This window comes from Epinephelus fuscoguttatus, linkage group LG14 (assembly GCF_011397635.1).
Source record: "Epinephelus fuscoguttatus linkage group LG14, E.fuscoguttatus.final_Chr_v1".
NCBI lineage: Eukaryota > Metazoa > Chordata > Actinopteri > Perciformes > Serranidae > Epinephelus > Epinephelus fuscoguttatus.
The window spans coordinates 41187855-41204974 of NC_064765.1; the positions used below are offsets into that span (position 1 = coordinate 41187855).

Here is a 17120-nt window from a genome sequence, read left to right on the forward strand (position 1 = left end):
GCCCGCCTGCCCTGCAGGAGTCACTGTGCAAAGATTTTAATCAGAATTAATCAGAAGAGAGAAAAAAATGATTTCATAAATAATACTGAGATTTTGTTGTGGTTTATTCAATCTCCTATGCCTCAATGAACCATCCTCCTCCAGTATGATTTGCTAACCATCAAGATTTACTGTGTGCCATCATATCCAGACAGCTGTATTAGCTTACAATGTGTTAACAGTTTTTATTTCAGTTGCATCACGTGTCAGCCCAGAGTGATGCTCTTTTTCTATATGCTTTCATCTTTGAGAAGTTTGTATCTAGCTGTTGACTCATGGGTCATTTTAGCACCTGCTGGTTGTTGGTGTGGAGTACTGAGCTGTACATTTCTGGTTCTACAAACAGTGACCTCTAAGATGGCAGGGCAGCTGAGAGGAGTTCTTGTCACAGACTGGGATATTCTGCTCTTCCCCTCTGGCTCTTTCAGCATCTTGACTGGTTTGAGAGATAACTGCTGGTGCTCTTCCCCCCACAGCTGCTCTCCTGCTAAACGTCTTCTTTACCCTTCTGAATGGGGGAGAAACTAGCCTCTTTTTAATCCCTCTTTCTGTTTTTTTCCTTCTCCTTCTCCCCTCGTCATGTTTTTTTCCTCCTTTGCTTATTTGAATTTTAATGAGCTTTTCACCTTTTTAAGCAGATGGCTTAGGCTGGATTTCTCCATGAAAGTCGGGGTGAGTCTCTCTGTCACGTTTTGCACAATTTGTTTCAACTAGCTCAGTCCTTGAGGGGCTTTAGGGCTTTAAGTAGGTAATGTGCCTGTCTCTTCCCTCTTTCTCTTCACTCCCTCTCTCTGTTGTTCTCTCATTTTAATGAAATGAACCTCTCTCTCTCTCTCTCTCTCTTGCTGGAGAGGATGGGGTAAGTCTTAAAGGGATGCCTCAACAAAAGCTAAAAAGGTAAATTTATGTGTGTGTATGTGCAATTGGATATTTGGTCAGGAAAAGTCGTGTGTATTTAAAGGTGAATTATTTCTTTAAAGGGTGTGTGTTCGTCATGCCTACCTGCTGGTGTGTTCTCCTGCTTGGGGCAAATTCCTTTGATGGGTGTCCTCTCTCCCCTCTCACCTCTTCCTGCCTCCTCTTCCTCCTCCGGTGTCACCTGGATGCCGATTTCCACAGGCTCAACCACTTTCCTCAGTTCCCCACGCTGTGTGTGCTGATGAAGGCTCTGTGGAGTTGGCCCCCCCCCCCCTCCTCCTCCTCCTCCTCCCCTATCAGTCATCTTATCGTAGCAGCCATTGGCCAGCAACGGTGTTTGGCACTGCTTCTTTTTGTGCTCAATGAAGAGGAGGATGTCGCCCAGCGGGAAGGTCATCTGGCACTGGCCACAGGTCAGCAGGTCGTGGTCTGCGTGGAGGCCGGGTGGTAGGGCATGGGCCAGACTAGGGTCCAACGAGTGGGGAGGTAGGCCAAGTGGGTGAGAGGGCAGGCGGAGTGGGTGTAGGGATAGAGAGTCGGAGAGCAGACTGCCATCTGGATGCTCAACCTCCGCTGTCCAACAAGAAAAATAGAAAAAGCAGATGTCAGATTATGTAACACCTGGACATTTACAAATTGGACTTATGTTTCACTTTTACATTGTTTTGTGGGATCTCTAGAAATGCGACAGGGAAAAAAACAGGTTTGTATTCCTTGAACAGACCAAAGTATGAGTAGGAAATGACACAGATATCGGCTTTTGAGCAACTCAGTGAAGGAGAAGCAGGATCCATTGCTATACTTTCTTGCTGGCAAGTGTCCTAAGTACCAGGAGCATCTATCAAAAAGCCTCAGTATGCTTGAAATTGGTTGTCTAAAAACATCTGGAAACCCCTCTTCTGTCATCAGAATCTGAGGAGGAATGCATCCATCAATTTTCAGAACTTTTGTAAGTTTTATTTAAATTAATTGTCAGTATATTTTTCCAAGGGAAAAGAGAAGAATTCCAGAAAAGATTATGTGAAGGAAATTCATTTTTTCATGTCAGTGTTCCCCCACCATCTTAGCTTAAAACTAAGAACCCAGCTGACCACCAACATCTTTTGACGTTGATATTTGGTTGAATTTAGGTTGTGATGTCAGGTGACCAAAATCTAATGCCAATGTCAATTTGACGCAGAATACTGACAACAGATGGTGGTTTGGGTGGTTTGGGTGATGGTTTTAGGTTGTTAAATAACCAAATGTCTCATGTCCACGTCATCTTGACACAGAATAACATTACAACCAAAGTTTAACATCCGTCCGACGCAAGAGTCCACCGTCTTTCTGATGTCACATTGATGTCTGATGTCAGCTGGGAAATATCTGCTTGGAATCCCTCACCATAGATCCATATTCAAATGTTTTTTACGTGTCCTGAGCAACATTTTGGGAACCACTAATCCATGTGTTCCAGGAAAATTGTTGATAGAGCTACAGTAGTCCATGTTTATTATTTAGCAAAAACTAGTTAAGTTGATCTGAATACTGATGAAACACTGAGACAGTGATGACAAAAATTCAAGCAACTTTTTTTTATTGAGCAGGTTTGGGTTAGGGTGCCACATGCAAATTAATAGGGGGCAGCATTTCACCTCCAAGCCAACTATTAACAGTAGGGCAAGGGTATGCAAAATTTGGCCAAACTGCTGCAACTCATGCAATATCATGAGATATCAGGAAAATCACAGGATCACGAGATCAAAGGAAATACCATCTTGTCAGGCTTCAAGTAATACGTTTGTGTCTGGACCAGTCAGCATCCTGTGAGGGGCTACGGCAGCTACCACCATGTTTTACATGTGTGTGACTACTTGGTGAGGCAACTGTTCATTCAAAACATCACTAGCCGTTAAAGGGTTTTTTTGGGGGAGTTTTTCCTTATCCACTGTGAGGGTCCTAAGGACGGTGGGATGTCATATGCTGTAAAGCCGTGTGAGGCAAATTGTGATTTGTGATACTGTGATACTTTATAAATAAAACTGATCGACTGATTGACTAGCGGCTCTTTAAACGGTGAGCATGGATGCTGCAGTCGCATCAGCTATATCAGAACAAGAGCTTATGTCTTCACTGAAAGATGAGCAAAGAATGGTACGTAAGGTTTTTCTTGACTGAAAAGATGTTTTTGCTCTGCAGTGATGGTAACGGTGATAGACAGATGGTTCATCCTATTGCCTGCCAAGTACTTTTGAAAATGCCCTTTTTCAAACAGTTTCCAATGACGGCTTCTCAGATGGTTCTGTGTGACAAACCATCTGGCGCATCAGGTTATAAACTCTGAGAGAGTTTAAAATAACACTACAATCTTAAAATCTTCATGTGTGGCAGGTTAAGCAAGACTAGGGCTGGGCAATATATCAATATTATATTGTATTATATTATATATACTATATTATTGTGATATGAGACTACATATCATCTTCATTCATCTTCCTCTTGAGGGTTGCGGGGGGGCTGGAGCCTATCCCAGCTGACATCGGGCGAGAGGCAGGGTACACCCTGGACAGGTCGCCACACTATGACAGGGCTGACACATAGAGACAAACAACCATTCATGCTCACATTCACACCTACGGACTACTTAGAGTTATCAATTAACCTAGTCCCCAATCTGCATGTCTTTGGACTGTGGGAGGAAGCCGGGCTCTCCGGGCCGGAGTACCCGGAGAGAACCCACGCTGACACGGGGAGATCATGCAAACTCCGCACAGAAGGGCTCCCATTCCCGGGATCGAACCGGCAACCCTCTTGCTGTGAGGCGAGAGTGCTAACCACCACACCACCGTGCCACCCTACATATCATCTTAAATTTCAAATATCCTGTCATAAGTGTTGTCTTTTTCTGGTTTAAAATGCTGCATTACAGTAAAGAGGTGAGCTTATCTGATTGTTCTATCAGTTTTATTATTTGCCTTTACCCACTTTGTCATCATATCCACATTACTGATAATTATTTTTCAGGAATCATTGTGTAACTCTTTTGAATGTTGATATCGTATTTGGTAAAAAATATCATATTTGATTTTCTCCATATCCCCCAGCCCTAAGCAAGACCATAGTAGCTAGAAGACAGCTACAATAAAACCATATATCAACACCATTTGGAATGCTGTTCAGTATAATTTGTGTTGGCATTAGTTGCACTGTCTCTCAGCATTTCAACAGTCTGCCTAAAACAATAGATTTTGGACTTCAGGTTTTGGAACTTGGATTATCTGGCTCTGCACAAATTTTGGTAGTTAAGTAGTTAAGGTATATTAGTTGGGCTGTATCCTGGCCTAAAGTGGCTGACCTAACCAGACCTATATCATGGATTTTGGACCTGGAATTGTCTGGTTGTTGGATTGTCAATTACAGAAGTGGAAGTTGAGGGCATAAAAAGTTTGAGGAAAGGAAAAAAATTACTGAACTTTATGTCGCAGGTATCTCAAAACAACAAAAACTCATACTAGACTTGATTTCTTTGTTCTCTCATGTTAGACACTGAACAGACTGGACTCTACAGTGACTGGTATAACAAGACAGGATGAGCCGGGGCTAGCTGGTTAGCATGCACATTTCAGTAGATATCTTTGCAACACAATATGTCAGTGTCTTCTACATAACATCAAAACCGTTACTGCTCCACAGTCTGTTAACAATGTTGATTTTTTTTTTAGGGCTGTGGCGTCGACGTCATCAACTACGGTTCAAACAAAAAAATGGTGGCGTGCAGCAGCAGCAGCAGTGCTATTGCCTATTCAAGTGCTGGAATTTGTTATTTACATGACAACGCAGCAACACAGGCTCCACTCCAATAGTGCCACGCTGCGGATTTGGGCCGGGCTCGGTTATAATTGTCTCACTCAAGTCGGGTTCAGTCAGGAAAATGCAGCCTGAACCACGTTCTAGTGTACTCTCCTGTGTGTGTGTGTGTGTGTGTGTGTGTGTGCGCACACACGTGTTTGTGTGTGTTTGTACGTGCATCGGGGCCAAACGCTGTTTGTGTTACAGAGAGCAGAGGAGAACTGTAAACGTGCGACCATGTGGAGACAGAAATGACATAAGATAAATAACATGAGGCTATTTACTTTGTTTAATAAAAGGGCAAGGTATATACTTGTGCTATAGGAAAGGTAACCTTAAATGACTTTTGTTGTGATCTGAAATTTGGAATAATTTGGGACAGCAAACACAGCTCCAAACAGAGCAGCCCAACTCACAACAGACCTGTTCTAGGTCTGCTTTGAAAACACACATGTGAACCATTCTATACAATCCAATACAGTGGCATTTGTAGGTGGAAAAAAATCATAGGACAACAATTACAGTTTGACGTTATGCAATTTTTCACATTTCGCATCTTGTCTGATGAGCTAGCAGTTAGCCATGTTTCCCTTGAGAACCACTGCACATTAAATCTTAAATGATTTTTAACACAGGTTTGGCTTATAACAATGTCTTGTGGGCACAGAGGAATATAATGTCAAGTTTTTCTTCAAAAGGCAGACGTTCAGATTTTACTGTAGAAAATAATCCACTTCATTCATGGTGACAGCGGTTACTATCTTCGTTAAAAGAAATATTAACTTCTGCCAGCTATGAGGTAATGACCACAGTTGTACTTGGCAAATAGCCAATAAAATTGCAGAGGAGCAACATACATTCTGCCCACACTGCATGAAATTTGTGCCATTAGCTTTCACTGCCAAAGGTTTCAGGCATACATGTTGCTGTTTTCCCACATTTGGACTACTCTTGAGCCAAGCACAATTATTTTAAAATTATTCTATCATCCACCGACCTTAAATTGTAGAATCATGATAATAACCAGCAACAACCAAGGATTTTTTATGACATGTATTAATCCAGCTGCTGCCAGCAGGTAGACCTCTACAAATATATATGCATGTCAGTGGTTCCTGACCTTTTTGGCGGGTGACCCCTTGAAATAAAGCAATGCCCTTAGCACTTAGACCAAAGTTATTTTCTGAGAAAAAAACAAAGAAAAGGTTGAGAAAATGTAATATCAATTTAAAAAGCACACAACTTGCAATAAGTGTGACTCTGCTAGAGGTACCAAACTTATATATTGATTTAAAAAGAGATAGGGCACACACACACACACACACACACACACACACACACATACATATATATATATATATATATATACATATATACATATGTATATATTTGTTTGTTAGGCGAGCTTAAGAGTGAAAGGTGGAGAGATGACATGGGTGCAGCAAAGGGTCAGGGATTATGCACAGTGCACAGGGTGCACACTCTACTGGGTGCCAGTTATAGGAATTTTTTTAAAGAAATTTAAGTCTAATATACAATAAATTGTATCATTCTTGCGCACATTATTTTCAGCATTATCACAAATAGATAGATAGATAGATAGATAGATAGATGAGTAGTATGGAGTAGCAGTATAAAAGTAGGCTCTTACTTTGGTTAAAGCTTACTATTCCATTACTATCATTTTTTTTTTCTGCTACGACTACAGGAAGCAGGTGTGTGTGTGTGTGTGTGTATGTGTGTGTGCGCGCGCGCGCGTGCGCACGCGAGCAGGTGTACAGTGGCTGAGCGTTGTCAGCCCACATCTCCACACACCAACTGCATTGCTCCTTCTGCATTTGTGTATGTGTTACATGTTTTTACTACATTCATCGTCTGTTATATCATGTTTGTACGTGCATGTATACATCCAGGGCACACACACATTGTGTGTGTGTGTGTGCTTGTGTGTGTGTGTGTGTGTGTGTGTGTGTGTGTGTGTGCATGTGCGTGTGCGTGTGTGTATGTGGCTGGCCCGCAGGCTGTAGCCATCTGTCCTACGCTACTGCACTGAACAGCCATTTACAGCAGTGTGTATTTCTCTAGTAATAAACATAAGGGGAAATAAAGCCAGTTAGCTGACCTGGAACAAACACACTCGACAGTTACACTGACCCATGCAAACTTGACTTCATCACAGAGATAAATGGATATCAAAATATGATAAAAGAAATGATAGCCAAACCTCAAATACAAAGCTGACTTCCTGTGTGTGTAAAGACGCACTGATCAACTCAAACAGGGTCTGATTCTTTTGAAACTACAGACATATAATTAGATTGACACTCAAATGCAGAGATGTATATGTGATTATTTCTTATAAATATACTGTAAATACCTACAATATACTTTCACAGCCAGAGCCAGTTTCAGGAGATGTTCAAAGACTGCGTCAAAAAACTAAATGTGCATTTGGTTGTGGTTTCTTCATGCCAATGACACTGTCGACACTGTGTATGCAAATGACAAATGCAAAGGAAGAAGCCTCACTTTGGCCTGATTTACCTAATAAGGCACAGGCGAGGCAGGCAAGAGCGCTAATAGGATTTCAGAACAGAAAAATCAAAGGAAATGGAATATCTAAAAATGAACAGCTCAAAAATAACACAAACCATCTACAGTATCAGAAACCATCTACAGTATCTGCAGTAAGGGGAGTTCAACAGGTATTTGGAGAGCTAAAATATGATGTTTGACTCATGCTGAGGCTATAAAGGTGCTGCTTTGAATTGCTGTCGTCAAGGATAAGTTTTCTGTGCGCAGGCTACCGTCTCTTGGGTTTGGCTTCCTCTAGTCACCACTTATCACTGTAAATGTGTTGTTAATCCATCTAGACCCTTAACACTCTCCACACAACCATCAGATAATATTCACACACACAAATGGGATAGCATATTAGCGGCAAGCTGCTTCTCAAGTATTTGTTTTTCCCTCTCCTCACCAGATTTTTTTAATGATCTTACTTGTTTTTTTTACTAGCATGACTTTCCACATTTCATGTGATGAAAGCCTGTAGATTTCTCCCAGAATGAAAAAGGTTCCGCCAGCAAGGACCAATGACAGCGGTGTGTGTGTGTTTGTGTGTGTGAGAGAGTGAACGGAGTCTGGACTAAAATAAAAGATTTGATAGAAACTATAAAAACTACACTTTACTGCTACTTTTTTTTAATGCTTTTTCCTCAAAGTTTTGTTTGTGGCTGAGACTGCACGGCACATTCACACAAACATCAGAATTGTTGCAAGCTCTCAGCACACACACACAGACGTAACACCAGTCATTCATCACCCTCCAAGCCACAACCACTCCTCAACATTTCCTCAACTGATGGCTACTACATATGCACACAGACATACAAATATACTTACAGTAAGTATGTAAGTCATATAAAAATTATTTTGATTTAAAGGTAAGCACAGCAATAATTACAGTACACAAATCCAAAGTTTGGTGGCAGAGGTGAATTGGCCATCTGGCAGTCTCCCGGTGGGCTGACACAGCTGTCTGTTATTTATCTTATTTATCTTATTTATCTGATAAGCCAGTAATTCAGGTAGTCCAGCCTATTGGTATATTTTCTTAATTGACGGTGGGCTGGCCCAATCACGTTTTTAAGTCCCTCCTCCTTTGGGCTCAGTGCCATCATTAAACATCATCTGCAACAAAAAATGTGCCAAAATGAACAATACAAAATACAATAGAGGCGCAGAGAAATTGCAGGTCAGAAAAATACTTTTAACCTGGATTTTTCACACCCTTTTAGCAAGTTGCCGGTCAGAGTAATTCTCTCTCTCTCTCTCTCTCTCTCTCTCTCTCTCTCTCTCTCACCGTGAGCAGGTGGAGCAGGCAAGAGAGAGTTACTATGGTCGCAAATCGGCATCAATATGTGAGCCTATGTGAAGTTCAACAAAAAAAGATGATAGTCTTTGTAACATGGATGTTGTCATGCCTGTTAATAAATGCAGGTCTGTGTGTGTATGTGTGTTAGGAGGCTGAGTGACACATGTTACAGCAGGAAGAGAACAGAGTATACATAGTTTTTGTTTTTTTCATAAGAAAATTAAGTGAAAATTAAGTGTAAACCTACACCTTGGTATCAAATAATATACATATAGGACTTATGCTTGTGTGATTGAAAGTGGTGGGCCGGTCTGATGCAGGGCCATCTTTTTGTCCCAGTCCGCCCCTGTTTGGCATTACATCTGCATTTACTGCTGTTGCCAGGCAGCCTACTTTTCCGTTAGCGTTGTTCTGGTAACACTTTTTGACTTTGTGCTTCCCCACAGGATATTTTGTTTGTACACCACCTGGCGTTTCAGAGTATGTTGCAACGAACAAGCATAAAGCATAAATGCCTCTCTGCATGCTTGAAGCTCGCACACCATCTATGTTGGCCCACACAACAGTGTCGTGCACTAGTATATACAGAGCTTTACCACCTGAGATTTGCAGGTGGAAATTGTTCTCTGTTTTTGGCAAATATAACTTTTATATTTAGAATTTGAATGCTTTATCATAGTAATTTCTTGGTTTCCAATGGTCTACTGAAATCCCCCAAATGCTTCAAAATAAAACTGCTCACATACAGTATGATGCCGTGCATACATAAGGATAATATTAGAAGAACAGCAAAAACTCTAAACTCAAGCTGATCTGCCACCACAGAGACTGTTAAAGATATGACTTCAGAACACTTTCAGTATAACTGTTCACTGTCAACATGAAGTAGCTTTTTTATCCAAAGTCAGTTTTGATAATCTCACAGTTAAGACTGAGAAATTACAAATGCTCTGGTCACTGTACTGAGTGGTGTTTTGGTGATATTGATTGAGATTATTTGAAAATTTTTAATTTTGCTTTTGGAGCCATTAGTCAGTGTTCCCTTTTATAAAAAATATAGGGACATTGTGTTGGTGTCAGTACTTCCCCTCCACTACCCTGTAATGGCAGCATCGCCATTTTGAGTCTTTGTTTTACATTGTCTCTTCACTTTCTCTTATTTCCTGTCACCTCACTATTGTCAATTTAAAAATAAAGGAAAAAAACACCTGAAAGAGTACTCAGTACATTATTAAACAGAAATTTTACTACTTCTATAGTATCATTCATTGTACTAGAACAGAAGATTTTTGGTGTTCTAGCAACTAAAAAGCCCTAACATTCAAGCAGAAATAGTTGTTACGTTTGAGAATAAATGCTCCATCGTTGTGACAGCCTCCTACTTTCAGATTTGACCTCATTTCAAATGAGAATCTGTTTACCTCAAAGCTAATTCAAGTTCATCACGAGGTAAATCCCCCACTCTTATTGAAGTCAGGATTACTGTGTCAAGCCAATAAGATGTGGGTCAGAGACAAATATGGATATGTTTTTTTTGTCTAAACATTTGTTTCAGTATTTTGTTTCAGTATTAGTTGGAATCACATGAGGTGATACAGGTCAGACCAGTGAAGGGCAATATTATCAAAGCAGTTTACAAAATGTAATTAAACTATAAGAAAAAATCTGATATCTTCAAACCAAACTGATACATGTAAAAAGCAAAATATACACACAATATCTGACAAAAAATAATATATGATATATACAGGAAAAAAATGCAGTTCAGTGTTAAAGCTAGAACTCCACTATGTCAATACACTACAGTGTACACACACACATTTATACTAAATGCTGTAGATGTCAGCCACTGTGATGAAATTAAAGTCCATGGTGTAAATAAAAAGTGTAACAGAGACAGTGAAGTGCAGAGTGTGCAGGTGTTGACAGTTAAGAGGTGAATGTGGTCTTTCAGTGCTGATGTCATCTGATTAACCCACACACACACACACATACGCTGATACTCTGCTACCCTTCTCATTGGCAGAACCAGCACAGCACTGACAGCCTGAGAGCTCCCCCTAGCAGGAAGAGAGAGAGAGAGACATAGAGACAGACTGAAGGGGAAAGAGCGTGAAGATGAAATAGAGAGGCATAGGAAAATGCAGAAGGGTGTGTGTGTGGGGGGGGGGGGGGCAAGCGTGAACAGACAGACAGCAAACCAACACTCTGGTATGCAGGCTATAGCAGTGTGTGTGTGTGTGTGTGTGTGTGTGTGTGTGTGTGTGTGTGTGTGTGTGTGTGTTTACAGCCTGCTGATCACAAAATGGGTTTAGGCATGCTCTTTGGGAACTGGAAGCCATTGTCCTGTGCACACTCATTTACTACCATCTTTTCTTAAAAAACTTATAAAATCAATCAGTGCTTTGTCTTCTTTGTGCAGCACTTTGCATCAAGCACTTTGACTGGCTGTTAAATAGCACAGGAAACAGTAATGTCACAGATAAAATAAGACAACAAATTAGTTTCCCTGATGCAGCCATACATATAAATAAAACTGACACAGTAAAATTGGAATCAGGCGTCTTCTAAAAATCTGATTTTTACAGTTGAGCCCTCAGGCATTTGAAATGATTTAGATTCTTCATCGCTGGTTAAGAAAAACAAACAAACAAACCCTGAAGAGTTCAGTGGAGGTAATTACAAATTAAATCTGTAGTGCCCACAGCATTTAAAAATGATACTGAACATTTTTACAACAGTGTGTCTTTGCAGAAACAGTGTCCTGGTTACACTGTATAATACACAGATCTCTACGACAAAAGTTTGAATAAGGTCTATTTGTTTAGTTTGAATGAAAACTGTCCACAACAAAAAGTGTATTTTTTTTATTTGGGTGAGCCGATCCTTTAAAGCGTTACCAGTGCGGTCTCTAAAACCATAGAGGGCATATATTGAAGATAATAAATAATATGACTATTAGGAATATCATTATGTCTTCATTACAATCAGCTGTGACACTTCATAAGACTCATTTATGACTTTTTTAAAGCACCTAATTTACAGAATGCTTCAGTTCATATAAAAGACAGAGTTACTAGGTTCTCTTTCTCTTTGTGTTTCTCCCTGTAACAAAGACTTAGCCCCAGCAGGGTGCATGGCTATTTGACAAGCCAAAGGGAAACATGCATCTCAAGTGGGCGACTGCAATTTACACGCAGCTCTCTCTCTTCTTGTGTGTGTGTGTGTGTGTGTGTGTGTGTGCGTGTGCGTGTGTGTGTGTGTGTGTGTGTGTGTGTGTGTGCAAATTTGTGAGTGTGTTTGCAGCTACAATGGGAGCTCTCGTCCTGTTTGCGTCTCTTCACACTAAATCAGCCTCTCAGAGGAAAGCTGGGGTTATTTGCAGTGAATGAGAAGCAGAAGGCACGTCTGCACTTTCGGGTGTAAACTGTCTCAGTGTGGTGACACCAAAACACACAACAAATCTGCCTGACAAACAAAAAATATATACATTTTCCCCAATTAATCTTTCCCACATGTGTCTCCGAGGACAGGTGGTTTCATTACATTTATTGAGTACACTGAACAGTTGATTCCAGGTCAGAACCATGAACCTTTTTTATTTCTCTTTTCACATCTGTTCTAATGAAAACAAAGTGAAGCAGATGCATTAGAGAATAATCTGGTAATTGTGCAAAATGGGGATTCAATAGTCCTAATATTTTATTTTTATTTTATTTATTTATTTATTTATTTTAAATACTTTATTAATCCCCCTGAGGGGAAATTCAATTTTTTCACTCTTCCTGTCAATTACACACAGGTCCGAAAGACACACACATGCACAAACAGGACCTATACATGCACAAAGTACACTAAGCACTAAGTGTAAGAATGTTGCATTATGACGGAGGCCTTGCCAAACTGCATTTTAAAAAATAAGCGATTTAACCTCCAGAAAATCTGTCTCACCTTTCCTAATGCTTCTTGTCTGGAAGATATTGAACGACAAAAGAGGTGGAGCAACTCTTGTTCTTCTTCCTCTGAAAACTATAATTCATGCACAGTGTAATATTTTGGACTGTGTGATCTATCGTGTTGTGAAATTCAAATTAAAAAATACTCCAATTAAAACACAGGTCAGATGGATTTTATCACCTGACAGCTTGAGAAGAATTATGTGTATTTTGGTGAGGGGGATTCACATCTGCATTTGCATATGTGTGTGTGTGTGTGTGTGTGTGTGTGTGTGTGTGTGTGTGTGTGTCTGTGTGTTTGTGTGTGTGTGTGTGTGTACTTAAGCATGTTAAATTAGCAAGCATTTCTTACACATAAATTATGGAATGTACAGCACCATGCTGTAGCCTGAATAGTAATAAATCAGTCAGTCAGACAGATAGACAGACAGGTCAGACCTGCTCTGTGGACACAACTACCAAACTACATTTTACACTTCAGACACACACATGAGCACACACAAAGTAAGTTTAAAGCAGCTTGATTACAATACAGACATGAAGCTCTTTTATTAGCCTTCAATGTGGAAAGATGAGAGCACAACGCTCTCATCTTTCCACATTGCTAGACTATCCATCTGTCTGTCTATTAGAATATATATACTGGGCTCTATGCTGCAGAAGCTGATATCACAGCAAAGCATGCAGCGTGCACAATATGACCCATTTCTAAAGGAACCAAATACACATTGCAGGCCTATGTACGAGCTGCCACACACAAGTTGTAGTTGTGTTAAGCAATCAAATCTCTACTTGTCAGGAGATGATTTGACATCTAAGCCACATACATTGTCTTTAGGTGTGTGTGTGCCTCTGTTTATGGCTGTGTGGGTTGGCGGTGCGATGCTGGAAGGCCAGGCCTCACAGCAGAGGAGGGAACCAGGCAGCATGGCCCAGAACCTGAGTAAGGACGCTCAGCGTGCTAAGTCTCTACTGTAAATATGGGTGTTATACGCAACAAGCACCGAAGTGCACAGCGATACACTGTAGTGTAAGAGATCTGATGGAAGGCTTCATACAACTCTCCCCAAATAATCTCAAGCTAGAGGAAAGAAACTAGTAATATTCACCAATGTAACATTGTGATACTGAGCAGCATCTTAAAAGAACTTTATCTCCACTTCCTCCTTGTCCTTTAACTCCACTTCCTCTTTAGACTCATTCATGCAAATCTGTCGATCAGTAACAGTTGCTTTTAGTTGGATTTAGCTCACTAAGTGTCCCTCTCTGATATTTTGTGCTAACAGCAGATAAAGTAGTGCATTAAAGTCTGTTGCTCCTGTCAGGACACATCAGCCTGCACGCTGCAGCCACATCAGCTGAATAACTGATACGAGGCCAGAAAAACATTTCGCTGCCTATAAGTTTAGCGGCCAAAGTGACAGCGTCAAAAAAAAATCTTTGCGTAAAGTAAAGAGGAAGAGCGATGCGTTTCCTCTTCGAGCCATTTGTGTAATTTAAGTTGGACAAAAAAGTGGATCTTATGTTTCTGAAACATCACATTTCCTCACTTCACCTTCCTACAAATAAACGCATTTAAGATCGTATTCATCGTCCACATAAATAGAACGACTTCGTTTTAACGTGTTTTGCCCTTAAACACCGTCACTTAGGCTGCTGTATTCTGCATAAAAGTGCAGTGGGGGAAACTCTGGAATTTTTCGCTGCCAAGGCGTGCAGGGTATTAAATAATCCAAACCGAGCATTAATATTACAAAGTATAAGCTTTGCATCCGTGCAGCAGAAAAACATCATGAGCGAGACTAACTAATTAAAGTGAACACAGAGAGACTGGCACGATGCAGTAATGTGTCTATCAAAGATTCAATAACCTGCAGAGAAAGAAAATAAAGTGGACGTGTTAAAGCGGAGGCACTCTGTGGCGTCGGTACGGTGCAACAAGAGAGAACAATATCATCTGCTTGATTTCTTTGATTTCAACATTTTCTTGTTCGACAGCTGTCTACAATAATTCACTTTAATAGATGTCTGTTAGGTTAAAATTAAGGCATCGACGATTTTCTCAAAGAAAAAAGATGAAAAGAATTTGTTAGAATGAAACACTCCAAATCATAACTGACTTATTTGTGTGTGTTCATCTAATATGAATGTAAGAGAGTTGGTGGTTATGTTATGCGGAAACGATATCCGCTTATGAAAGTACCTAAAGAAAGTATTCACTGATTTAAATTGCTTAAGTTACAAGTGTGTTTTTATTGCCAATTAAAAATTAAGTGTAATTTTGTCCTTAATGACAGCGCTGCTTATAATCTAATTAAAACAAAAAGCGGAAAAATAAAGAAGTCGTGTCTCAATTAACTATAGGACGGATCTCTGACTTCTCCGTGAGGAAAAGTCAAACACGCAGCCAAAGACTTTTCTACTCTCTCTGCTCGATGTGTAAATTTGCTCTTATAATAACTTGCTATTTATAGACCGTAATAATAAATTAAGTAAACTAGGGCCTTTATCTAGCCTATTTTAGTCAGTAAACCAGTAGAGGAAAGAACTGGCTTTTGGGACGCACTTCGAAAAACTTTAAGCTCAAAGTCTGAAAATGTTCATTTTTACGCACCGATCATCCATGTGGAAAAAAATCCACTCAACTTCTTAGAATGACAACGGAGAGGAAAAAGGGTGAAGCTAACTCTATGCTGTGAAATTTTGCAGGTACACTTACATGTTATTTCTCTCTGGGACAGGTGCTGTGGGTTCCCTTGCTTGCGTCGGGACATCGCCGTGGCATTTACACTGGCATTGCCCGGAGAGCGGTGTTGGAAGGGTCGGCTCTCCTGCTGCTCCTGTATACCGGCCGCAAACTGCCCCCAAAACCGACCGCACGCCTGCCACCCCAAACTGACCGCTCTGCACCGGCCCCAGGTGTGGCCCTCGAACTGACCCCTGTGCAATGGATCTCCCTCCAGCGAACAGCGGCTCCTGTGCTCTGCGGTGACCGACCAGGCGCAGCGCTGGGCGGCCGGGCGGTCGGTCGGTCGGTCGGAGTTCGGTGCCAAAGCGGTTGCGCGCCTCCCTTCTGGTGATGAGGGAGGAGGTTAGTCCGGCTCTGCCTTTCACACCATCTGTCAGAGGACAGCGGAGAACGGAGTGGAGTGCAGTGGAGTGGAGGAGCGACGCGGCAAGATGCGAGAGGTCGGCGTTCACCTCCTGATGGACAGTCACTACCTGTGTCCACTCTCCAGCCACCCTGGACACCGCACGTCCCTGTCCGGAGAACGCAGGTGAAATGACGCCAATTAACGTCTGAAAGTGTGTGAAATAGGAATCCAATTTCCTTCTCGGTACTTCTCGGTGTGTCGCTAAGTGGTGGGCACTTCTTGTGTTGCACTGGCAGTGCCAGTTAGGCGGGCAGGTTAGACTTTAACTGTTTAAGTCAAAGCCCAGTGCTGGTTTGAGGACAGACTGCCACCCTCCTTTCTGTTTGTGCTGTCTGCAGAGTCCCGCATCCCCGGACTGTGTGCGGCTCTGTGCGGCTCTGTGCGGCTCTCTGGCTTCTACAATGGGAGAAAACTCAAGTTCAAGTGCGGACGTGACGTTCAATCTGCGGTGAGAAGGGAGAGTGGAGACTGAAGAGCACTGGGGGCGACTAGTGGTGGCTTTCACACACACTGACACACGCGCGCGCGCACACACACACACACACACACACACACACACACACACACACACGGGCATGTGGCGCTCACGGCGGCAGTGGTCAGAGTCGCTCAAGTCATCTCCCGGTGTCCCATGAGTATTGGAACGGGATTAATTTCTGTTCAGTTCTGACCCGAAGGACCTCCGTACCTCGTCCACAGGATGCTGGACATTTTGCATATTTAAAATGCACGCAGGCTTGTGGTGTGAAATTACCGTTCCTTACACACTTTTCCCATTTACTGGATAGCGTGCTAAATTTCTATTGTTTTAACCCCAAATTTGATGAACATTTGACCCTTTTTAAACCACTGTGGTATATGTGCGTTTGCAGACACCTTTTAAACAATAAAGACCTGTCATATCATGCACTACCTTTATAATTCATTTCGTATTTTTGTCATTTAAGTGCGCACAGCATAAATAATCCTAAATTATTTTATGATTTTGATTGACCAACTGATTAAATCCACATCTATGAATATAGATGCTCCATCATCCTTGTAGCTGGCTATATTTTTGTCGGACAGATTCTCACTACTACGTGTTGGTGGCCTGGATTTGCGAACAAATTTATCGATCACATACACATTTCACCCATATTCACTCACATTCAAATATATTAATAATAACCTGTATGTGTGGAGATAGTTTATGAATACACACATAATCCTATCTGAATTATCATATTAGTTAGTAATTGTCATGGCTGTCAGAGAATTATTAATGGATTTAGGTGGTTGTTGAAAGACTGCTGAGTTTTTCATAGGGCAGGTTTATGACCTTATGGTGACCTTAAGGGTAAG

The 17120-nt window shown here is 41.3% G+C and overlaps 1 protein-coding gene across 1 annotated transcript in view; it reads right to left on the reverse strand.

Moving 5' to 3' along the window:
- Nucleotides 1–16584, reverse strand: part of bcl11ba (BAF chromatin remodeling complex subunit BCL11B a) — an 80720-nt gene extending 64136 nt beyond the window's left edge. Inside the window, exons 1-2 of the mRNA XM_049596248.1 lie at nucleotides 15341–16584; nucleotides 1042–1530 (exon numbers count right to left, since the gene is read on the reverse strand). Of these exons, the coding sequence (XP_049452205.1) occupies nucleotides 1042–1530; nucleotides 15341–15395 (544 nt within the window). The 5' untranslated portion in view covers nucleotides 15396–16584. The remainder of the gene's footprint in view (nucleotides 1–1041; nucleotides 1531–15340) is intronic.
- Nucleotides 16585–17120: the final 536 nt, after the last annotated feature.